The sequence below is a fragment of the Pelecanus crispus genome, chromosome 1, assembly GCF_030463565.1.
Source record: "Pelecanus crispus isolate bPelCri1 chromosome 1, bPelCri1.pri, whole genome shotgun sequence".
Lineage (NCBI taxonomy): Eukaryota > Metazoa > Chordata > Aves > Pelecaniformes > Pelecanidae > Pelecanus > Pelecanus crispus.
In genome coordinates this window covers 84,126,846-84,153,451 of record NC_134643.1, presented here as the reverse complement: position 1 = coordinate 84,153,451, position 26,606 = coordinate 84,126,846, and the positions used below count along the sequence as shown (strand labels likewise).

Sequence of the window (26,606 nt, the reverse complement as noted above, 5' to 3'; positions counted from 1 at the left end):
GCATCAACGGTGGATGAAGTGGCTAGACAACTCCGGGACTACGAAGAAAAGCTCTCTTCCTCCCTACGGGCCTGTGTCTCGGCTGTGGAAAAACTGTCTGAAAAAATGTGCCAAGAGTTCCAACAACTCAGAGAGGATCTGTCCTACTCCCCACCTGCACGGACCAGTGTCTCAGCCATTAGGAGTCAACGTCCCTATGCTCAAGAGAGAGGATATAGAGGATACACACCACGGGGCACCCTGTGGTTTTACCTGCGTGATTATGGAGAGGACATGAGAAAGTGGGATGGAAAACCCACCTCAACCTTAGAGGCACGGGTGTGTGAGTTGCAAGGAAAAACTATTAGAAAAGGCGGTTCTCCCAGGAAAATTGCAGCTCCAGTTTCCAGTGAGCAGTTCCCGAGACAGAGTAAGAGGGCTAATTTTACTTCCGACCTTGATCAGGGGACTTTTGATTCACATTTACAGGAAGTGAACAGCGAATACTGCGACCAGTGTTAGAGGGGCCCTGCCTCCAGCCAGGTGGAGGAAAGGGACAACCGGGTTTACTGGACTGTGTGGATTCGATGGCCTGGAACGTCAGACCCACAGGAGTATAAGGCTCTAGTGGACACTGGTGCACAGTGCACGCTAATGCCATCAAACTATAGAGGGGCAGAACCCATTTGTATTTCTGGAGTGACAGGGGGATCCCAACAGCTAACTGTACTGGAAGCTGAAGTGAGCCTAACTGGGAATGAGTGGCAAAAGCACCCCATTGTGACTGGCCCAGATGCTCCGTGCATCCTTGGCATAGACTACCTCAGGAGAGGGTATTTCAAGGACCCAAAAGGGTACCGGTGGGCTTTTGGTATAGCTGCTTTGGAGACAGAGGAAATTAAACAGTTGTCCACCTTGCCCGGTCTCTCAGAGGACCCTTCGATTGTAGGGTTGCTGAAGGTTGAGGAACAACAGGTGCCGATTGCTACCACAACTGTGCACAGGCGGCAATATCGCACCAACCGAGACTCCCTGATTCCCATCCATAACCTGATTCGTCAACTGGAGAGCCAGGGAGTGATCAGCAAGACTCGCTCACCCTTTAACAGTCCCATATGGCCAGTGCGAAAGTCTAATGGGGAGTGGAGACTAACAGTGGACTATCGTGGCCTGAACGAAGTTACACCGCCGCTGAGTGCTGCCGTGCCAGACATGCTAGAACTTCAATATGAACTGGAGTCAAAGGCAGCTAAGTGGTATGCCACAATTGATATTGCTAATGCATTTTTCTCCATCCCTTTGGCAGCAGAGTGCAGACCCCAGTTTGCTTTTACCTGGAGGGGTGTTCAGTACACCTGGAACCGACTGCCCCAGGGGTGGAAGCACAGCCCCACCATTTGCCATGGACTGATCCAGACAGCACTGGAACAGGGTGAAGCTCCAGAACATCTGCAGTACATTGATGACATCATTGTGTGGGGCAACACAGCAGAAGAAGTTTTTGAGAAGGGAAAGAAAACAGTCCAAATCCTTCTGAAGGCTGGTTTTGCCATAAAACAGAGTAAGGTCAAGGGGCCTGCACAGGAGATCCAGTTTTTAGGAATAAAATGGCAAGATGGACGTCGTCAGATCCCAATGGATGTGATCAACAAAATAACAGCTATGTCCCCACCAACTAGCAAAAAGGAAACACAAGCTTTCTTAGGCGTTGTGGGGTTTTGGAGAATGCATATTCCAAATTACAGCCAGATCGTAAGCCCTCTCTATCAAGTGACCCGGAAGAAGAACGAATTCAAATGGGGCCCTGAGCAACAACAAGCCTTTGAACAAATTAAACGTGAGATAGTTCATGCAGTAGCCCTTGGGCCAGTCCGGGCAGGGCAGGATATTAAAAATGTGCTCTACACTGCAGCCGGGGAGAATGGCCCTACCTGGAGCCTCTGGCAGAAAGCACCAGGGGAGACTCGAGGTCGACCCCTAGGGTTTTGGAGTCGGGGATACAGAGGATCCGAAGCCCGCTATACTCCAACTGAGAAAGAGATACTGGCAGCATATGAAGGGGTTCGAGCTGCTTCAGAAGTGGTTGGTACTGAAGCACAGCTCCTGCTGGCACCCCGACTGCCGGTGTTGGGCTGGATGTTCAAAGGGAGGGTCCCCTCTACACATCATGCAACTGATGCTACATGGAGTAAGTGGGTTGCATTGATCACACAACGGGCTCGAATAGGAAACCCCAGTCGCCCAGGAATCTTGGAAGTGATCATGGACTGGCCAGAAGGAAAAAACCTTAGAATATCACCAGAGGAGGAGGTGACACGTGCTGAAGAGGCCCCACTGTATAATAAATTGCCAGAAAATGAAAAGCAATATGCCCTGTTCACTGATGGGTCCTGTCGTCTTGTGGGAAAGCATCGGAGGTGGAAAGCTGCTGTATGGAGTCCTATACGACAAGTCGCAGAAACTGCTGAAGGAGAAGGGGAGTCGAGTCAGTTTGCAGAGGTGAAAGCCATCCAGCTGGCTTTAGATATTGCTGAAAGAGAAAAGTGGCCAGTCCTTTATCTCTATACTGACTCATGGATGGTGGCAAATGCCCTGTGGGGGTGGCTGCAGCAATGGAAGCAGAGCAACTGGCAGCGCAGAGGCAAACCAATCTGGGCTGCCGCATTGTGGCAAGATATTGCTGCCCGGGTAGAGAACCTGGTTGTAAAAGTTCGTCATGTAGATGCTCATGTACCTAAGAGTCGGGCCACTGAAGAACATCAAAACAACCAGCAAGTAGATCAGGCTGCTAAGATTGAAGTGGCTCAGGTGGATTTGGACTGGCAACATAAGGGTGAATTATTTATAGCTCGGTGGGCCCATGACGCCTCAGGCCATCAAGGAAGGGATGCAACGTATAAATGGGCTCGTGATCGAGGGGTGGACTTAACTATGGACAGTATTGCACAGGTTATTCATGAGTGTGAAACATGCGCTGCAATCAAGCAAGCCAAGCAGTTCAAGCCCCTTGGGTATAGTGAACGATGGCTGAAATATAAATATGGGGAGGCCTGGCAGATTGATTACATCACGCTCCCACAGACCCGCCAAGGCAAGCGCTATGTGCTCACCATGGTGGAAGCAACCACTGGATGGTTGGAAACATATCCCGTGCCCCATGCCACCGCCCGGAACACCATCCTGGGCCTTGAAAAGCAAGTCCTGTGGCGACATGGCACCCCAGAAAGAATTGAGTCAGACAACGGGACTCATTTCCGAAACAACCTCATAGACACCTGGGCCAAAGAGCACGGCATTGAGTGGGTGTATCACATCCCTTACCATGCACCAGCCTCCGGGAAAATTGAGCGATACAATGGATTGTTAAAGACTACCCTGAGAGCAATGGGTGGTGGGATGTTTAAACATTGGGATACGCATTTAGCAAAAGCCACCTGGTTAGTCAACACCAGGGGATCTGCCAATCGAGCTGGCCCTGCCCAATCAAAACTTTTACGTACTGTAGAAGCAGATAAAGTTCCTGTAGTGCACATGAAAAATATGCTGGGGAAGACAGTCTGGGTTACTTCCCCCTCTGGCAAAGGCAAACCCATTCGTGGGATTGCTTTTGCTCAAGGACCTGGGTGCACTTGGTGGGTGATGCGAAAGGATGGGGAAGCCCAATGTGTACCTCAAGGGAATTTGATTTTGGGTGAAAATAGCTAATGAACTGAATTGTATGATATTAATTGCTTTATAATACTGTATGTTATCTCTTAACTGTATGTTATCTCTTAACTGCATGTTAATATAATAATATAGTAGGTTAATATTAAGTATATAATACTGTATATTATGATTGCTATATGCCACATCAATGGTATTGCAGTAAGAATTGCCCAGCTTAATGAAAATGAACTTTGATGAAACCATGTTGGAATGAGAACTGACTTCAGCATGCAACAGTCCAACACTGCACACCACCTCTCCTGCTCTGAAAGACTGTGATGACAGATGGAACCCAAAGTCATGGGCTAAATGAACTCAATGGACATTTTAGAGGGATGGGCCATAGACGAAGGGAATGATATCTGTGTGTATATCAAGATAGGAAAAGCGGTGGTGATTAATTGGAACACATTGGAAAGGGGAGGGCCTGTGCATGACGTAGATGGTATAGAATAAGGGGTGGATACTGTCCTGGTTTCGGCTGGGATAGAGTTAATTTTCTTCCTAGCAGCAGGCATAGTGCTGTGTTTTGGATTTAGTAGGGGAAGAATGTTGATAACATGCTGATGTTTTTAGTTGTTGCTGAGTACTGCTTATGCTAGTCAAGGACTTTTTCAGCTTCCCATGCTCTGCCAGGCGCACAAGAAACTGGGAGGGGGCACAGCCAGAATAGTTGATCCAAACTGACCAAAGGGCTATTCCATACCATATGACGTCATGCTCAGTATATAAACTGGGGGGGTTGGCCGGGGAGCAGCGACCGCTGCTCGGGAACTGTCTGGGTATCGGTCGTCGGGTGGTGAGCAATTGCATTGTGCATCACTTGCTTTGTATATTATTATTACTATTATTATTATATTGTTATTATTATTATTTTACTTTATTTCAATTATTAAACTGTTCTTATCTCAACCCAGGAGTGTTTCTCACTCTTACTCCTCCGATTCTCTCCCCCATCCCATCGGGGTAGGGGGAGTGAGCGAGCGGCTGCGTGGTACTGAGTTGCTGGCTGGGACTAAACCACGACAAAGGGGTCCTGCTGTAACATCTACTAACTCCTTTAGTACTCTGGGATGAATCCCATAAGGCCCCATAGACTTATGAACATTCAGCTGCTACAGATAGTCCCTTATAAATTCAGTGTTCACAAATGGAAAGTCACTCTTCCTGCAGTTGTGGTCCTCTGACTCAGAGGACCAGGCAGCCCAAGGTCTTTCATTAATATTAAAGACTGAGGCAAATAAAAGCATTGAAGGCCTACATTTTTTCTTCATCCCTATTTGTCAGGTGACCAACTTCAACAAGTATTAGTCCAATATTTCTCTTAGACCTCCTCTTGCTATTAACATACTGTAAAAAGCCATTTTGTTGTCTGACACAACACTGGCCAGTTTCAATCTAGCTGAATTTTGGTCTTTCATGTTTTCTCCCTGAATATGTGAACCACGGCTCTGGAATCTTCCTGCAAAGCCTGACCTTGCTTCCAGAGATGGTAAATTTCTTTTTCTTCTTGAGCTCCATGAGGAGTTCCCTGTTCAACTAACTGGTCTTCTGCCCTGCGTCCTTGACTTATGACACGCTGGAATTGCCTGCTCCTGTGCTTTTAAAAGGTGGTTCTTAAAAACTGACCCGCACTCATGGACCCCTAAGCCCTCAAAAGCAGATTTCCAAGGGACACTGCTATCAAGCTCCCTGAGTAGCTTAAAGTTTGCTCTCTTGGAATCTAAAGTAACTACTCTGATAACCTTTTTTCTCATTACACTGAAAATTTTGAACTCAGCCTTTTTGTGATCACTGTGGCCAAGACAGCCACCTACCATCACATTTCCCAAAAGTCCTTCTCTATTCACAAATAGCAAGTCTAAGAGGGCATCTTTCCTAGTTGGCTCACTGAATACTTGTGACAAGATATTATCTTCAACACACTTCCGGAATTTCTCAGACTTGCTTGTCACAGCAGTATGGCATTCCCAGTTAATGTTTGTGAAGCTGAAACCTCCTGTAAGGACAAGGGCTACCGATCCAGAAATTTCTCCTAATTTCCTAATAGAACAATTCATCAGTGCTACCATCCTGGCTGGACAATCAATAGTAGACATCCACAATGACATCTGCTTTGTTTTCCATCCCCCCAGTTCTCATCCAGAGGATCTCAACGATATCATCCATAACTTTAAGGGCTGTACAGTCAAACTTCTCCCTTACATACAGTACAACTCCCCCACCTTGTCTGCTCTGACTATCCCTCCTGAACAGCCTATAGCCCTCCATCCCAGCACTCCAGTCATGGGACTCATTCCACCAAGTCTCACTAATACCAGAGACATCATAGCTCTGGGAACAGACCAACGCTTCCAGCTGGTCCTGTTTAATTCTCATACTGTTTGTTTCTCATTCTCATATTTGAGTGTGGCCCGTTGTCACTAATCAAAAATAACTACATTGTCATATCCAGAAGTATACATATAGTTAAAATTGCTCAAAAAGTACCCTTTCCTAGCATGTCATTTCTCCTGAAAAATTATTTAAGACTGAACATTTGAAAAAAAAAATTTGCAGCGAGTTCATCACGTTTAGAGGTGGATAAATACTTTCCACTGAAAATGCTTTGCTTATGGTTTCATTGGATGTTTGAATAAATAAAAATAGCATCACAGAAAATACCTAATGTGTCTTGAAAACAACCTTTTGTCTTTCTGAACAAAAATAGAATTTCCTTTTTAGTGGTTACTGGCTGAATTTTTCAGTTTGTATTGCCAAATCCCCAAAATACAAGACCTCAGCTTTTCAAAGTATTTTTTTGTTTTCTTCACAGGAAATTCCTCTTCCAACTGTCTTTAATTGCAAAAAACTTTAGACATGAACACAATTTTCCTGTCATGTTTGCTTTCTGGTAGTGCACTGGTAGTGCTCCATTTCTGCTGTTGAGATAATAGAAAAACAATGTAGTCGACAAGAGTTGTCAGCAACCTTCTACTTAAAAGTGTCATATCACTTTTAAATTATGCAAAACAACTTATTACCCTAGGAGGAATTTTCAGGAAAACTGAGATCTGGTTTCCTTGTTGGTAGACATATTTAATTTCGTCGTCTTCTACACACCAAAACAAATTACAGGTACAAGCCTGAATACTGCTTTCATAACTGCCTAATCAATGACTGCATGTCCATTTTCTCTTTGAATATTTGTCATACTATTCAATAAATGTCAGTTATATGGCAATTTCATTCATCATGAAGTGTACAGACCTGATTTTTTCATTGAAATCTGTTACTTTAAAGAAAAGGATGCTATAAATAATGTATAATATATAGCAGTTAAATGAAGTAATTTGTCAATATTTTTAGATGTCTTTACCCCAGATGATTCTTTAAGGGCTTTATGATTTACTGTGTGTTTTTTCTCCCACTCAGAGGAGAGAAGGGGATGCAGAACTGTTTGTGAGTGACTAGGATGGCTACTGGAGAGTATCAGCTCCTGAAGACCTTAACTCAGAGCAATACGATGGCAACATTCCTCAATTAAAGTAGTATAAATTTGCTTCAGTGTATCTGCAAAAAGCTTGGAGGGGAAAATTCCCATGAGGGAAGAACGGGGGAGAAATGAGCAGGCACTAAAAATGCACAAAAGGAACGAAGCTGGGAAGGGATCAAAGAGAGGAGTTGAATATGTAGGTCCTTTTCTAGAAAGGGCCTACACATCCATCAATATGTCAGAAAGGACAGAAGTACTGTAGCTGTCCAAAATCTACTCATGTTCAAAGACTGATTAAAGTAACCAGACGTTTTTTTTTCTGGGATGCAAACACAATACAGTAAGAGTATACAAGATTGGCTTGGCCAAGCCCATGACAGTAACAGATTGTAACACCATGAGATGTGAATAATACTGAAGCTTTTGCTGGGTGGAAACAGTCAATATGAAAAAAACAAACAAATAAACAAAAAACCCAACAACAACCCTGTGGAAGAAAATAAATTCAGTCTGCCACTTAATTCTAATAACAGTGCAATGAAATAAGTGTTCAGTAGTGCAACTGATGAGTGTCACTAACTGAAAGCACAAGTCAGTTCCACTAACTTCAGTAGAGTTGTTAGCCAGCATGCTAAATCATTGCCGGACCACAAATTTTGGGATCTGCTCCTCAGAATTTACAATGTTTGCCAGCAACTCTGCTGAAAGCTCTAGACATTTTCAGCTATTACAACTGTAAAGAAGACAGTGAGCCAAAGTTTTAATGACAATGTGCAAGTCTGAATGCACTAAGTCATTGACACCACCAAAACAGAATTTCTCAGCATCCCCAGGCTTTAGAGAAATCTTAAGGCAATGACGACCTATCATACTGTCTCCCATACTGCACCTCACCTTTGAGGAAAGTTCCTTGACAAAAATCCAAATAGCTACTGCCTTCTCAGTTTTCAAAGCCCTCCTTAAAACTCACCTCTGTCATCACTCTTCTGAATGCAGTCTGTCAGCCAGCTGCCTCTGTGGCCTTTGAAATCCCCTTTGAAAATCCCATCTTAAACCTGACTCAGAATACTAAATAATCTCAAACTAATTAGTAATGTGAAAGAATAGTTCATTTGCCCTGATTTTGAAATAAAGTAACTCTGTGGGCTTCTACACATTTAACTACCATTCTGATCCACCCTTCTCTAATCATACAACTAGTTGATAAAGATGGAAGATACTTACTTTTTTAGTGGGCATTTTTATTTTAAGGAGTTCCGCTTCTCGACTAAGTACTTGCCAAGGTGCATGTATACGGACAAAGCTCAATCCTTGGCTCTTATTCTGAAACATAAAATAATGAAAACAACGTATTTCTATATTATTGAACAGAAGACAGTAATAAGGTTTCAAGGTGTCGACTCCAACTAAATCATGCAACAGTAGGCAATCACAGTGAATAACCAACTTCTGTTACAACTGGGCTTAAAAGTGTCCTTTTCTTTAAAGCTGAATCTTCTAATGCTCTAAAATCCATTAATCTATTGCCCACAGTGTAGTTGTGCAAGCACCATGAAGGCAGAAGCCTACAGTTCCAGATGCTGGAATCTTGTGAACCAGAAACCCCCAAGCTACAGCTTCCATACTCAGATATTTTGTAAGTCATCTGACTTCATTAGTGGCCTTTGGTGCCCATCTCAACCAACAAAGAAAAAACATTTCTTGTGCTCTGGGTGGGCTTTGCTTCAGGTTCCCATTTTTAGTTTTGCCCAACAATTTCCTGGACCTTTCATCAGAGTAGTAGTTCTTTACAGGGGATCAGGCCCAACATTTACTGCCCTAAGTGTCTGCAGTTGGAGTAGCAACTCTAAACAAAACATTCAAATTTAACTTCTGAAGAGACACATGAGCCTAACATTTATGTGAATAACTGGTTATGCTGTGCAGAAGCAGAAGACTATGCAAGAGAGGGTGATGTCCTGGTAGCACACCTGAGCTACACAAAGGCAATCTAATAACAGAAAGAAGCACCCCTGGCAAAAGCATGAAAATGAAACATAGACACTTTGGTACAGACTTTTCCTCAATGCACACTAATAAATTATATCAGTAAATTATACAGATGAATACTTACTGTGGAAATGAAGGGTATGAAAGTTGGGAGGGAGATTGGAAAGAGGATATGAAGACATATTTTGGGAAGGACATGGAAGTGGACAGGGGGAGACTTTAAAGTCTTGATTAATGCTAAGATTAATGATCTTTGTGCAGCTGTGTGCATGCTGGGGCTTTGGTGCTAAGGCATACTGTCACTTTGCATTTTCCCACCCATATGTGTGTTAAGGATCAGGACAGTCCCCTCCCCTCAGGGGAGTGTGAACCTCCATTTGTACTCCCTCATATATCCTCAAATTTAGAAGTGAGACAAGAAAACTGAAGCAGGGCGTCCATGATGAGAAACATAGCTGGGTTACATGTTGGAATTAAATGCAAAACTCGGGTGCTCCACCTGTGAGTAGCTGCCTATTATGTGTACAAATGGTCTCACACGTCTAGAGAAAGAACGTTAACGAGTATAGCTTAATGTCACTATAATCAACAAGCAGCATAACTCTACAAAACTGGGAACATAGGCCATATCCATGGAAACTTTTCATCTTCTTTTGGAAATCGATTCCAATAAAGTTATCTTTCTCAAAAGCTTTGAGTTAAGAAAAGTTTTAAACAGGAATATGAGTCACAGTCTAAACGTATGTCTAAATCTAAAAGACTATTGTAGAACATTTACCTCAGAAAAGCCTCTCCTCTCAGTCACAGTGATATTTTTTGTTTGTTTTGCATACAATTTATATCAATTTCCAAATAAAGCTGTATCATATCACATTGGCATGAGCATTTTAGAACAAGTATTTAATTTTTTCAAAGTGTATATATGTTTACAACATCATGTAAACACCAAACATGCATTTGCTGAATGTTTCATAATGCTTCCTGATTTAAAAAAAAAAAAAAGTTAGATGGAAATCCTACTAGTTGCAACATGAACTACAAAGATCACTACATCACTTTCAGCTAACATTTCTTCAGTGGACGATGTTATTTTAAAGAACAGAATGAGCTGCAGAATGTCTCTTTCATCAGTGCACTGGGGAAGTCCGCTTTAAGAGAAGGAAGTAAAAGTTTACTGGGCATGAGCAGATGTTCTGGTAATCATTTGCTGAAAATACATTAATAACAGATGAGAGTTTGAATTTCAGTGGGTGAAGATCAGGAGCCTTCTTCTCAGCTTTTGGCTAAAATCAAGCGTGTGTCCTCTGTCTGGGGGACTATATTCCACATTGGCAAGAGCAGGGACAGTCTGATCTAATTGGTTGTTTCCAGCTCAGGCTCATATGACTACACAGATTGCAAATAAAATCAGTCAGATAATTTGAAAGAAAAGACCAGATGAAGAATATGACCTTTGTATATTCAAACAAAAATATGTTGGAAAGTTGTGCTGTTCACGAAGTGATATCAGATGCTGAGGAATCAGAGCCTTAAAAATCTTCAAAAGCCTTAAAAATCACCCCACAATAGGAAATTGAGATCATTTTAATAAAGCCTAATGCAAAGTAAATAAAGTAGGGAAAAAAGGGCCAGGTGATTCCTGTTGCATGGTAAACAAAAAGTGCAGAACAATAAACTGCTGAATATTTAGCTTGGGATTGCTTGAACAATGTTTCCCACATCTTCCTATATTTTCCTAACATTAAAATTAATCAAAGAAATTTAAAAGAAATTTTAAATCATCAATCTCATATCTTATCTCAAGGGATAAATCACCTACCTAGTTTTCTACTGAGTCACCAAAATAAAAAACTATACCAGCTACTCCTCTAGTAAGGCTCCTTTCTCCACTTTTCAAGCCTTTACCTGCAGTAGTTCCAGCTGTCTGTTTGCATGCCCTTCTGTGATTACCGTTATGATGACTTGCGAAGATCTGTTCCACTAACTTATTCCCAGAGTGCTTATTGTATTGCAGACTTTATCAAAAGTTAGAACTTGTTTTTGTCATTTCCAGAGTGGATTTAAAACTGTCTACTGGAGGCATCCCCTAAATGGTGTCATTTGGTTAATCACCTGAAATGATCAAGGTACATGTGTTCATGAATACAATTTAATATTTGCTTTAATGAAATGCTGTCAGTCTTCTACTTTGAATACTCACCATCACCATTGCTTATTCATTGTACTCTAAATGTATCACTAAAGCTAACATGTTGTGCTGGCTAACGTTATTTTCATCTGACTATTCACTTGTTATTTAATACAGCCATCCTTAATCAAGTCCTTTTTCACTTACAGCTGATGTCCCACAGGACTTCATTCTTGGCCCTGCATTGTTCTATGTCTGTATCATTGCACTACCTGATTATATTACTCAGATGACTAAGTATTGCTATGCAGATGACAAACAGATTTGTTGCTCTCATGATCCTTTTTTCATCAAATCTATATTCCATATTACAGAGTTCTTCCAACAAGATTCAAGAGTGGAAGTTTTTCAATAAGTTGGTTCTGAATTATTCAAGATATATTTATATCTTGGCTTCTTTTCTGTTTTGTAGAGTTGAATTGGGCCTTTCCATTTCAATAAGAAACTCAGCATTAAAGTCAAATGGAAGAAAATCTGGAAGGTCTGGTTTGCTTTTCAATCAGCACATGAAGAAAAATATATCGGATATTTCTTTCAGTCTATCATGTATTCCTAGCAGTTTAAAGCAGGACTTTAACAGCAGTCTATATTGCATTTTTTTCTGTCTTATAGTGGAAATGTCTAGGCTGAACAAAATTCAAATTTCTCAAAGGACACTTTTTCTATCTTTCATGCCTTAACAGTAAAATACATTAACACCTGCATCAAGTCTAAGATTTATTGCAAACTTACCATCGTCAAGGCCATAGCAGAAAGAAAAATGTATGATAACTATGAAAGATCTCATACAGATGTATATAAAGAATGTACTCCTATTGATTATAATTTGACTAGTGAAAACTCACAAAGTGATTATTCTTTTTAATTAAAAGCTGACTGTTTTGAAACATGGCTAGACAAGCATAATAGGTAGACTAAGTAGAAAAGCGGTCTCTGCCTGAAAATTTAGATTTGTCATTGAACTTAGGTTTCTGTGAAAGCCAGATAACCAAATGAGAATTTTGTCATTCTAAAGTTAGTGGCATATCCATATTTCTCACCCACTTTGACAGTTACAGTTGTCCAACCGTAACGTGAAAAAATTTTGAACCACTATAACGCAATTACCATGCTTTTATTAATCTCTTCCAGTTCACAGTGTCTCAATTCCAGGCCTTGTAGGGACAGGCCACAGATTGAGGAGATGCACTGTGAAGCATTCTCTATTGCAACAGCAGTTTGTGGAGAAGTCCTGTTCCTCCATAAGAGCACAGCATGTAAAAGGTGGAGTACTGCGTCTCCAGCTCAAAGATTTCTCACAGTGCCATTGTTTTGCCAGGCCAATTTGACTCCCACCTTACCTCATTCAGACAACCCATTTGTCATGTGTCAGCCATGTCACCTCAAGATGAAGTGTTCTCAACAGTTTATTTAGACACCTCTGATATGAGCTAAAGCATATAATGCTAAAGGCATCATATTTGTCACTCACAGTCAAGACAACAAAAAGGGCAAAACCAGTAATTATACTCTGGGAGAACCTCGGATGTTTTAGTGGTTAGCATATTGCTCCCCGCAACTCTGCAAGTACAAAATTCATTGCTGAATGCTACATTTTAGTAAGTGTTTCTCATTATTTCCTCACCATGAAATTGCTCATCACTCATCATATATTAAAGGTATATAGTTATATATAACGTATATATTAAAGGAAGTTTATTTTAAAATACTTGTCCAAAGAAATAGATTTCTGCTGTGTATCTTAATAGGAAGAAAAGAGAAACACTGAAGGATAGAAAGAAGCTGAACAGAAGTGATTAACTTCTAAGGGAGTCCAAGGGAACTGCCAATCTTTCTTATGATTTAAAAAAAATATACATGGGAAGTGGAAAGGCATAAATTATAAAACCTGAAGCATGTAAACTTCCTTCTTAAAAAGGCAAACTATCTGGGCCTTAAACATTTTATCCTTCTGTGATTATTAAATAGACAGAAAAATACCAGACACACACAGACAGCAAGTTTCTAATGGCTTCAGTTAATATAATCAAACGTCTTTTGCTGACATTGGTAATACCAGCCACACTAGAAAAGCAACAATGAGACAGTTTGTAGAGAGGAAAAAAAGACAGGTCCTAGTAGCTCAGTTAAAGTAATCATCTTCCCATTTATTCCATCACCAAATGGATCAGTCACGTCTGCAAATGCAATTGTTCAAAATTAATGTTTACTCTCCTGATACCAGCCCTGGAAACTAAGGCAAATAACAATGTGATGTGATAGTGCAAATAAAATGCAATTTCTTGTTACTATCACAGAACTCCGGTCACATATGTTTTACAAAAGCTGAGCCAAATACTGAGCTGTTGGCCCCCCCCACATGGGTAGCATGTGATAGAATGACATGGCATTGCCAGATCCAGACAGCAACTATGAAAGCATGTATGCTTTGTGCCAAATGCGTTGATTCTCTATCTGAACAAGGATTGGCGTTTTGCTGATCTTAATGTTTTGTATCCAAGATACAAAATCAATTTCTCACAAAGCATGCGTATCAAAGTGTATGTCAGCTACATTATAAAAGGTAAAGGCAGAGCACTAGTCTGGGTGGGACAATAAGACCCAGAATGTCTTGACATGGAGATGTCAGTCCAGAGCAATTCCCTACTCATGTTATCTATATGATTGTAGGCAAGTAATTTTATTCTTTCTGTCACTGATAAAATGAAGATAATGGAACTTCCCTCTATCAAAGACATTTGTGAAGATAAATATGTTACAGATTGACAGGTCCTCAAATAATACAGTAAACAAGTAAGAGTGTTTGGCTACAGATGGTAGCCATACCATGCATCTTATAATTTTCACATTTTCCTTCAAAAACCATAGTCCTTTTACCTTTTGCCAAAATTCCCCTTTTCTATTTTCATTATTTCTCTGATGTACAGGTTTACCTTACTGTATGGCTGAGATCCTCATTAATGACTGCAGATTCTCTTTCAACAGTATTACCAATAATTAGCAGCAATCCCCAACAGCTCCAAGAAGTTGTCCCACTCCTGACAGACAATCAGTCACACATAGCACAAGTGTAAAGATGCAAAGCACAGGCTTGTTCACTGATGGCAAAGGTAAATTCCATCTAGTTCACAGAGTTTATTTTTAGCTGCTCAACAATATACGAAGCAGACATGCTCAAGTCCAAATTTCAGACCTTAAGCAAAGCTGCAATAATTTACACATTTTGACAGTTTGCCTTTCTCTTTCTTCATTTCTACTAACAGTGATGGTGTTAATGTCCTTTATTTTACTCCCTTACTCCCACCTCTGAACACAAATAGTTAAAGAATATACTAGTGTGTATAAGCAAAGAACAGAACACCTTGGAATGAAAGATGTGGCCAAAACATTTTAAAAGAAACTATATAACCTTAATTCGTTAGATAAAGCACTGTGGAATGAAACAGGTGACTTCGCACATCCTTTGCAATGTTTTTTCGTCGCATTGCTACCTTTCCAACTAAAATCTTCCCACTCATCTGTAGACAGAAAGTGTCTCTGAATGGAAGATGATACAGGAAGCCTAAAAACACAGGCGTGCTTCTCCTGAAGAAGATGAAAATATTTAATGGCACACAATAGAATGAAAATGAGCTGTTAGAAACTCAAGCACAAATGTAGAATAGATTGTTAAGTCTGCCAAATACAAAAAAGGCACAGACCTCTGCATTACTGCAGTACTTAATGCAGAACCTATATGGAAGTGAATAACAAATATGTCAGGATTGTCATTCATTTTTAATTCTTTCTGAATGAACATTTTGGATTTAAAAATTAGTCCATTTTCCTGGTTATTTTCCAAATATTTATCTATGGCCACTAATTACTACAGCATGAAAAATGTGACCTTCAAATGTAAAGCAAAATCTTCCCTATTTGTTTAGAATAACTTTATCAGCAAATTTCTTCTATGTCAATGACACAAATTTCTTGCTACAAAAGCATATCACAATTTCAGTACATCTTCTGAGACTGAAGAATACCAGAAATAATAATAAAATGCAAAATTGGAAAAAAACCCACCCAGATCAGACTTCCTCAAAGAGGAAGGGAGGAGTGTGTCTACTCTACCACCTCCTGTATTTTGGCAGTGTCAATGGAAAAACGTAATCAGCTGGCCTGGCTACATTCAGTGCCAAATTAGCCAGAAAATAAGCCAATATTCTGTAAAATACATCATATCAAACTTGATTATCAATAATAAAATGAACAAACTTCTTGAGGCCAAAGAGTTAACATTAAAAAGGGAAAAATGTAATTCCTCTTGAGGGAATGAGACACACTAATCTGCACAGAGATTTATACCCTAAATAAATTTCCAGATGAAGCAGCAAGATCATGGAACTCAATCTTTAGACCAGGTAACAGGCATGTTACCAGTAGGGGGATTAATGAAATAGAGACTGAACCCCCACTCTAGCAGACTCAATCTCAAGAAAAAAAATTTGGAGGGGAAAAAAATTAAAAAGTGGTTAGTATACCAAAATGAAAACCAGAGGAATAGCACCTTAAAATATTGCTTCATCACTCAATTCTTGATCTGGAATATTAACAAGCAAGCATATGAAGGGATGATTCAATTTTGTGTTGAAAGATTTTAAATTTCAATTCATTTTAAGGAAAAATATTTTGGAAGGCTTACTTCTCTTTAATTTAAAAGTGTTAACAGATGGTACAAATTTATTTTGTTTATTAAGTATGTTCTCCTAATCATATGCTACAGGCCTTTCTAGGATGGTGTCTCCCTTTGAGGCCTCTCACCAAAGATCAGTAGCAGTAAAAGGAAGGTTATCTGTATTTGCAGTGGCTTGATTGGGAGGGGATTAAGATGAAGATAATCAAAGTGTTCTGGTTGGCTTGTTTGCTGGCGGGGAATTCAAAACCTCCCTGGACAGTTAGAGCCTCAGTGTAAACAGGGAGAGAAGGGGGAAAAGCACTGGCAGTTGCACATGTGACACATTTTGGATAAGGCAACAGGTTCTGGGGTGGATAAATAATTGGTTAAACAACAGGAAAGTGGGTAGGAGGAGATCCTGCAGTACTTAAAAAAAAAATCACCTAAGGGGTTTTGCAGAGTCAGCACTGTACAGCATCATCATAAGTGGCGTGGAAAAAAGAGAGAAGCAGTGAGAAGACAAACTGCGCTGATGAAGTTTTTCATGGTAGCAAGGACAAGGACAGACTGAAAAATTGCAGAAAAGCTTTATAAGAGTAAGAGCCTGAACAATAGTAAATGGCTTTCAATGTGAATAAATATGAAGCAATATCCATGGGTTAAAACTAGTTTCACATACAGCATGCTGGTCTCTGAATTGACTTATACCAGTCAGTAATGACATCCTGGGGTTGCAACAGAAAGTTCCTTGAAAATATCAGCTCCCTATTTTGTAAGAGCCAAGATATAAAGCAAACACTATGTTCCATTAGGAAAGGAATAGAGACTAAGAAAAAAATATAGACATAGCAATCCATGCTGTATCCACCTCTTGAACTCAATGTGCATTCCCTGTCTCCTCACCTCCAAAGAGATAAATTAGATCACAAATGGGTTTAGAGGAAGACAACCACCACCATAAAAGCCTTGCTATGACAGCTATATAGGAATCACTGAGTAGACTGAGACCTTTTGTCCTGGAAAAGAGCAATCTCAAGGAAGACTTTGTAGAAGTCTATAAAATCATGCATGACAAGGAGAGGGGGTGTGGATGGACTGCCTGCTGTCTCTTTCAGGGCAAGCACTAAAGGGCCTCAGACAAAGCTAGACTAAGCTATTGGGGAGTCAGATTCAAAATTAACAAAAGGACACAGATATTAACGCAGTGGGTAGAACCTCTGTCTCACCACTGAGCAGTTCCTCCATCTTCAGGTTATGCTACAACCAGGTGATTAGTTTATAATAAATAATACAGATTATGATAGAATTGCTTTTCTTCTGATGTTTTAATGAGACTATCAGGCCAGGCTGTCAGATGATGTAATTTGGCACAGCTACACCAAGTTAACAGAGCTATTTAGATGGGCATCATTAAAGGTTATGACCTGAAAATTGAACACACTCAAGTCTGGACTCATGTAGACTCATCACCAAGGGAAAAAGATCAAAGCTAATTTGGAATCTGCAAGCACTGACTGAAGGAAGAACAAATCCAGACAAAACTTAACACAAGGCACAGAAATTTATTTTATTGTTGAGACTTAAGGGCCAGAAATACTTTCATCTTCACCAATCAGCCAAAGGAAGGCTAATGATACTGTTTTGTTATGTGTCCCAATACTCTCGTTACTTGAGAAAAAAACACTTCTCTTCTTGCATAGTACAAGGGAAATTGTTCTGTTCTCAGTAGCTGTCAACAGGAATAAGCAGGAGCAAGACTGAAGTACAGCATACTCTATGCCTGTTTCAGAAAGTCATTTCTCTCTTGAACCAAAAGATCTCAGACTGAGTGAGTCAAGATACATCAATGCTCAAAAACTGATTTGAAGGCTACAAAGTCTGGTGACCTATTGTCTATTAGGTGGGATTAGAAAACATGGGATTTAACTTTAGATGGTATCGTGATTTAACCCAGCAGGCAGCTAAACACCACACAGCCATTTGCTCACTCCCTCCTAGTGGGATGGGGAAGAGAATTGGAAAAAAAAAAGGTAAAACTCGTGGGTTGAGATAAAGACAATTTAACAGGAAAGAAAGGGAAAATAATAATAACGATAAAAGAATATACAAAACAAGTGATGCAAAATGCAATTACTCACCACCTGCTGACCAATGCCCAGCCAGTTCCTGAGCAGCGGACCTCCCAGACAGCTTTTTTCCTATTTTATATACTGAGCATGATGTCATATGCTATGGAGTATCCCTTTGGTCAGTTTGAGTCAGCTGTCCCAGCCATGTCCCCTCCCAGTTTCTTGTGCACTCCCAGCCTATTCACTGGTGGGGTGGCGTGAGAACCAGGAAAAGGCCTTGACTCTGTGTAAGCACTGCTCATGAGTAACTAAAACATCAGTGTGTTATCAGCATTATTCTCATCCTAAATCCAAAACACAGCACTATATCAGGTACCAGAAAGAAAATTAACTCTATGCCACCTGAAACCAGGGCAGATGGGGAAAGTGGGTGCTGGAAAAGGTCACTATCAGTGTATGTCCCTTTCCTACTTTTTGGCACTAAAAAATCACAACATTGAGTATATAAAATAACTTTTCCTGTGTTGACAATGTTACAATTTAAACTTTTTCAAGGCATGTGTTCTTTTAAGGGAGTTCATCCCATCTCCAGACTATAGTACTAGACTGCAGGTAGTTGCAATGATGATAATGTTTTTTATTATTATTAGGTTGTATTTACAATCCTGGTGCTATTCATTTTAGGCGGTATGGCCAGGTGTGGGGAAGAGCAAAGGCAGAGTGCAAAAGAGTACAATGGCATTTCTTGTACTTCTTCAGCAAAGAAACCAACTAAATTCAGGTAGGAATGTATCTTTTTCTTCTACTAAACACACATAATGCAAGGAACCAGACTGCATTTCCAACCACTCAGCATCAGCAGGGGTATAAAAAAGCCACACTGACTCTGGGACTAGTTCCTTGTATCCACGGAGTTCCTAGAGAAGCAGTTCCCCACCAGTGAGGCAGAACCATGCTTCAGATGAAGTGTGAAGGCCAAGCTGATGAGTTCTGCTGGATGCTTGCAGGCTCTGCAGACTATTAGAAGGCAGCAACAGCAGCCTTGCAACCTGAACAAATCATCAAGCAAAGAAAAATAATTGCTTGAAACATTGCAGCTGAGCCTAACATGAGAAGCTTAGCAACGAGGCTGGGAATCAGTGTCCAAGAAATACCTCATTCATAGCTGGGAAGTGCAGTATTATACTATTTCTGGAGCTCTAAGAGACCCAGCTCTCTCAGCTAATGTGGTACCTAGGCTGGAAATAATATCTTCCCACAGGGGCATGACAATCACTACTGAAATCAGCCAGTAAATGGACAATATTAGATTTTCAGAAATGTTAATTAGCCAGCACTTTCTAGTGATCTCTGTAAAACGTGCTGATTTATCAACAGTTTTGAAAATCAGGCTTCAATACACTCTATCACCACATCAGGCATCTCTCCCATCTATACTGCTAGACTCAGCTCCACAGAAATTATGGTCCAAAAGACAGTCACTCAGTAGATATCAGTAGAACACCTATTACAACACATACTGCATTCATCCATCCTAGCAGTACTGCTTTGTACATGCCATAACCTGTGTTGGACAGATTTAGCTCTCATCTCCATCACCATAAATTTGGAGTCACTCTGCAGAAAAAAATAAAAAGGCAGCCAGTCAGGATTTACAAGTGTCAATTTGCTCCTTTGTAACACAAAAATTAAAGAGGGGTTAGCCATCAGCTATATTGCTTATATGACAAACCATCTGTCAGGTAAAAAAAAAACCAAAACCCAACCAAAAAAAGAACAGTTGCCAAATCATTCTAACTGAAATGTCAGTTTCAATTTCTAAGGTAATTCTAAGAATAAACTGTCAGCAAATGTTGTTCCTATAACAATGTTTGGTAAAGCTTGACACATTATAAAGTTGTGGGTTCTCCAATACATTTCACAACAGCATTCAACAAAAACATGTTTTAGTCAGATTTTATTTTTGGGTTGATATTGAAATCTGAAGATTTATGTAGAAAGCTGAACAAATCACTTCTAGAGATGTAAGGGTCAGGTGGGCCGTTAACTTTCAACTATGAAAAAGATACTTAGCAGATAGAATATAGATTATGAATATTAACCTGATAAAAGCCAAAGTTTTTTGTGCCTTGAGGAAAATGAATTAGAAAAGCAAAAATGTAAGATTTGTTATTCCAAACCTGGTGGTATCATACAAATTGAAATTGACAGGAAATCACTACCAGATTTTTGTAATAAATATGGTGCTATACACTGATAGCAGTAAGTACCTTCATCCACATATTAAAATCCATTTTATGCCTCATTAGAAGTACTCATCATTTTGTCATTTTCATAAATCTTTTTGTTTGTTTTGCATCAGCACACTTAAAGAAAATTACATAGTACCTCTGTCTAGACAGCCTTTTTAAAAAAAATATATACATGTTGCATCACATTGAACATTTTTGAACCTTTGCTTCAGCATGTTTCTTCCATATTTTTCCTACGCTTCTGCCATACTGAATAATACTAACAAGTACTATTATTTTCTGATAAATAGTAAAAGTTCAGAAAAGGAAGGCTATGTAACAAAGCCACACACACACTCTGCTAGGCTGCAACTTAATAATAGGAAGATATCTTCAGCAACAGAATATCCAGATCTTGCATAGCAAAAGCCAGCTACTCTCAGGAGAGTTCTGCAAGGTCTGCCTGTTGCTCAGAGGCTAAGGATGCTCAAGCCAAATCTTTCCTGTAAGTTAGGCACTGTAATCCTTAGACATGTCCTGTAATGCATTTACTCTCCAGTGTATTTCCTTCTATACATCATGATAGTTACTCATAAGCATTAAGTCAAAGCTTTCTGAAATCAATAGGGGGAAAAAAAAAAAATCTCTTTATACTAGTGTTATTAAGGCCTGCAGAATCTAGCCATCATTTTTAAAGCCCTGATAGAGTCACACACTTAAGCTTGCATCTTAAGTGGGTACTTTAAGAGCATTCACAAACTGAACATACAGGAAGTCATTCCTGCAGCAAAAATTCGTATTATGCTAAGTTTTGAGTGCCTTAGTAGGGTGTGCTCCTGAGAACTTCAGCGACTGCTTTCTTGAGAAAGAACCTCAGGACACGGTCTCGTAACAGAAACTGCTACGACATTCACTGTCCTCACATGTCTTGCATCGTTGGATAAATGTTAACAGAAATGAACAGTTCAGAGGTGATCACGCATCAAGTGATATCATTAACTCTAAGTTTTTCAGAAAGGATATATCAGGATTGAGATCAAAAGAAAAGAGTGGAGGGGTTGTTTTCCTCCCCCCCCCCCCCAACTTGTTTTGGCAGTCTTCAGTAAACATAGCTGCCTCAAGCAAAACTCTGGTCCATTCTCAGGGGACATCACTGAACCTATCTGTTTAATACTGATCACAAGATGCTTTTTGTTCTTGGCATGCAGTAGGGAGAGTATTCTGAGATGCGAGACTCACTCTGAAAAACTGGGAGCAAGAAAAACAAACAAGGAAAAAAAATTAGCAGATTTAAGCAGTAATTGGCAAACAGTAAGAAATGAACAGACTAAGGCATGGCAATAAATTAACTGCATATTTTGGCTTACTACAGAAACAATACAGAAAATTGTGTCTTTGCCTTCCATTACTACATACCCTTACTAGCATTTATATTACACAAATATTGCATTTGTGGTCAAGGATCATTTAAATGCATTGTAATATCTTTAACCATAAAGTTCTTTGGTCAGATCGAGATCTCATTTACACAAGTTTGAGAGGGTAGCATGTATTACTGATTCTTTGTACTCCCACTGCAATTTATCTTGGCTACTCTGTTCTATTTCCTTACACTCAAATGATAATCTTGGTAATAGAGGATACATCTTTTTGTTCTGGGTTTATTCAGAACACACTGGATTCTCATCTGTCATACACCCCAACAGTAGTATGAATAGCAGTAACCACATAGATCCAGATTTGGTTATACAACTTTTGCACATGATGTTAAAACATTAAAAATATAACTTTATCATTCACTATTAAAAATATTGAGTAGGTTTTTTGCCAAAAAATTCAATCACAGATAACTGAACCGATGTTTTGGCTGAAACAGGCTTCAACTGGAACATTCACACATACGAAAAATGACCTCTTAATACTGGTAGAATATTATGATTTTAGAGCTTTCTTAAATTTCATTTCAACAAAGACCATTAACCAAATATTTGCAACATGTGTTAGCTCTTTTAAAATATTGATAGAGATGGTTTACAAAAAAAAATACTAATCGCAATGCTTCCTTTTGACTAAAAGCACAAACACACATACACAAGTTTATATAACTCTGGATGTCTAAAAAGTGCCTTAATTCCCCTTAAGTCCACTCATTAGTATAGATATATATACACACACATACACACAGTTTTATATATATACCCAAATTAGAAACCCCTGCTTGAACTTTGACCCTCCAGGGACACTGCCTTGGTGTTCAAACCTTCTCCCCCTGCCCCCACCAAAGGAAAAACCAGCATTTGGGCTTCCTACAGAGCAGTATGCAAATACAGAGAGTAGCACTGAGAGTGACTCCTGAGCAGGCGCATGCCTGGATCATGCTTTGTTAGGGGGGTTGGGCTAGATGATCTCTCAAGGTCCCTTCCAACCCAAAGCATTCTATGATTCTATGATTCTCTAATGGCAGCCTCCCATGGAATTTAACTGCCTGAAATGTCACCAGTCCCCTCTCTCTGATCCATCCGAGCACCTCACCTTGCAGGCTCACAACTCATGCAGGCAGTTGGTAGGCTGCCATTTCATATTAATTCAGGCTGATGTGAGTTACAGAAGCTGTGGTCCCAAATTCCTCCCTGCCCCTCGACATGTGGCTACACACCTACCCCTCTACCCCCTTAAGCCAGTAGCCACATTTATATAACTGGATAGTGAATTTCTTTAGCCAGATCAGTTCCCTGAAATCTAAATCCTAGTTTAAAAGAGCAATTAATTTTCAGCTGGATCCACACCTTGAGTGATCAACTCCTGGCAGCACTGCAAGACAGAGAAATGTGCAAGACACATTGCTCAGGGCAGGAAAGAAGAGGGCAGATTCACAGAATCCCTAACTCACATCAGCCTGCCCTGTGCCTTCAAGATGCTTGCAAAAATGAAAACAGCAGCAAGAAGAAAACCTTTTTTTTTTTACTCAAATTTATTGTCTAATTCTTCTTTTTTGCTTTTGTCTTTTCATTTTTTAAATATCTGGTTTTGAATAACATTTAGGCAAATCTCCTCTTGAAACAGCATTTTGCAACAGACCAGATATGCAGCCTATAAAAAAAGATAAAGCAAACTGTGTGTTTTTCTGAAACTTTGGGGTTTTCTCCCTCAAATTAATCATTGAATTGGTATGAATCCCCAAACACTTTTGATCAATCATAAATGTATTTTCCATTAAAATCTCACTCCAGTACACTTTGCCTGCCTGTAGTTAATGGGCATATTTCGATGTCTAATCCTAATATATTTGCCAAACCTAGCTCTTTAGAGAAAAGTAATATTAAATTTACAGAAGTAGTGCACCTTTTGCCATCAACTGAACAGACCAGACTGGTAAGCAACATTTAATAACTATAAAAATGTAAATAATTTAATTGGTATTTATTTTATGATTAGCAACTAAAGTTTTATAATTTATAAAAAGCAGTCTATAATAAATACAGCTATTACTATTACAGGCAAGTGGCAGAATAAAGACATGAATTTGTTGAGAGGAAGAAAAGCTGAAGAAGTACAGGGGGTGGGTGCAGGTAAAAAAAATATTGTGTGAAGAACAGAAGCCATGGGAAGCACACCTGCACAGAGGGTTTTCAGTTGTGAGAATTAACTGTAAAGATTAATACAGACATGGTGCTAAGAGACAAATTCCCATTTTTCATTCTCATTCCCCTTCACATGAATGCATTTATATGTTTGAAAGCACGCCTGCCAGTGAAAAGAGTTAGCATCACCTAATTCTCACCTCCACTTTTCTGTTGTTTTGAAGAATACATTTCAACAATAAAGGACATGAAAACTGGAAACCACAACTATAAGGAGCTCAGACAGTACGCCAGGGAAGACAGGGACAGGAGGTGCTGTCCCCACCAATACCTTCAGATCTATGATAGCTTTTGGCTTGTTATGTTTTATTCCTCTCTCTATCCTCGTGTATTTAGACATGGGAGTTTAGGTTCTACTCCTTCTAAAAGTCTGACATTTGACAGCAGTTTTGGCATTGACATGGAGAAAGACATGGGTATGAATCTTGCCAGATTTTTAGCCTAGCAGTCAGTTTTCATGTCGCCATGAACCATTCACTTGGTAGGAGCAAGTGCCAGAAGACAAGTACTGCTACTTTAGGGAACCAAAGGAGGGAAGCTGCAGGAGCGGTTCACATGCAGGAGGTAACAGCAACTCCTCAAGCCCCTGCCATTTCTCTGTATGACGTGATGGGGTTGGGCAGGTAGCTGAGAGCCAGGAGGAGCTTTGTTCTTCAAAGGTACCTACCCATTTATTTGAGGGCACATGCTAATATGAGCACTTACCTCAGATACAGAGAGTATTAGGCAATATGAATTTACCTTGTCCTGTTTCTACTTGAAAGAGCACTTAGATTTGTACTAAGGAAATGGCCTTCTCACTCTTACATTTCTTCCACCTTTCCATCTGTTTTCAAGGGTCCAGGCAGCAGGAGGATGTCCACTGCCTCAATTCCTGGATTTGGCTTACGGCTTTTATTGTATATTTCCTTGGCTACGCTTCTTATTGTGATTTTAATTACACTGGAGTGCTCCATAATTATATGCCAATTATTTTCTTTGATAATAACCATTGACACATACAAGTGAAGGAATCCGTTTCAGAGCTACCTATTAGTCTTTTGTGGTACTTAAAATTCTACAACATTAACAAAATTGGTTTTACATGATAATTACATTTACATCTTTTATGAAATAATGGAAACTGAGAATTAATTACAAGGAGCAGAGTACATTACTACAGAATAGCTATACTGATATCAGGAGGGTTACCAATCACTGTATTATAAACTACATCTGCTTTTTAATACCAAGATGAGCTGTCTTTAATAACAAAATCCAGCAGGTCTCCTGATATGTGGGTTTTGTCCTGCCAGGGAGCGAGTCTGATAATGCTAGTAGAACATTATGAAGATCTGGAAATTAAGAACAATTTACAGCTGGATCTTGGAGCATTTAAAAACATTCTTTGTGCTGACTTTTCTCTGAAAAGACTTGCCAGTTGGTGGCCAGATGCGACACAATGCTGCTAAACCACCAAATACTTTCCAGGAGAGTCACTTGTGAACTGTGGCTCACAGGTGAAAAACAAACTGGGATCCCTTGTGGTGCAAGCTGTGACTTACACCGTTACCATGGTGCTCTCAAATGCCTCCTGCAACAGAGCAGTTTAAAAGTAATGCAAGTCTTCTAATGAGCAAACTCTGGTGTCTAACTGAAGCTGAGCTTTGCCAGCTTTAGGTGAGCATTTTCTTAAGGACGGTGTCACTTTAAAACTGGAGAGAATAAGGGAGAAACAAATCTTTACACAGAAGTCTTTAAGAGACAAGCAGCCATGAAGTATAAAGTCCTCATGTAAGTAACAGTCCTCAGACTTTCACAGACAAGCAGATGTCTTGACCATTATGAATTCATGTAGGTCTGTGACTGATCATAACTGATGGACAGCAGGGAAGGAGGAAGGACTGACTTCACAGAGACCAAAGAAAGATACGCAGTCATACTGAGTTATCAGCCCAGTGTATCAAGAAGAGAATTCACCCTAAAGTGTAAATTTTCCATGCTGTGCATGGGGATTTAGTCACCTAACTCCCATTAACGTTAATGGGAATTGTGCAGCCTGATGCCACTCTGCTAATTTTTTTTTTCCTAGTTGCTCTATTCAGGCAAAAGTAACTGCTGATCTGAAACAACAGAAACAAGTATGTGATACAGTTTGGAATGATTTGCTTTGTCCTATGATTAAAAGACTTTACGATGAATGGCAAAGCAACTTCTAGCTGAAATCAATCTGATTACAACCTCCTGTATGGCTTATGTATCACAGTTCTCTTTTTTTAGGAAGTAGGCATTGGCAGAACCGTGGTTAATACACAGAACTCATCTCAGTTTGACTAAGCTGTAGCTAAAGGTCTTTTCTCCAGAAGTCCCAAACTGTGGTATGTTAAATGCTTATCATGCTAAGCCCCTTTCAGGGACAGCCTGCTACAGTATGCAGCCTTAGAGCCCAGATCACACTGGAGAGAGGGAAGTGACCTTGGTTCTTGCAGAACCGCATGGGCCCTACCTTCACCTGCATAGACCTGCCAGGTCATTGTGGAAGGGAGAGAAGAACTTCTGTGAGCATTGCCTGAATGCATGATAACATTGTAACAATGCAGATGCCATCATGGTGGCTATGAATTATGACAGTATATTCTTTTTTTTTCTATTTGTTCTTAAAAATGGAAAACATAAATGAGACTCCTACCAGA

At 39.9% G+C, this 26,606-nt stretch overlaps 1 protein-coding gene across 1 annotated transcript in view; it reads right to left on the bottom strand.

The window, feature by feature from the left end:
- ANO2 (anoctamin 2) overlaps positions 1 to 26,606 on the bottom strand; it is a 203,637-nt gene that overhangs the window by 156,038 nt on the left and 20,993 nt on the right. The window contains exon 4 of the mRNA XM_075712517.1: positions 8,387 to 8,485. Coding sequence (XP_075568632.1) covers positions 8,387 to 8,485 — 99 coding nt within the window. The remainder of the gene's footprint in view (positions 1 to 8,386; positions 8,486 to 26,606) is intronic.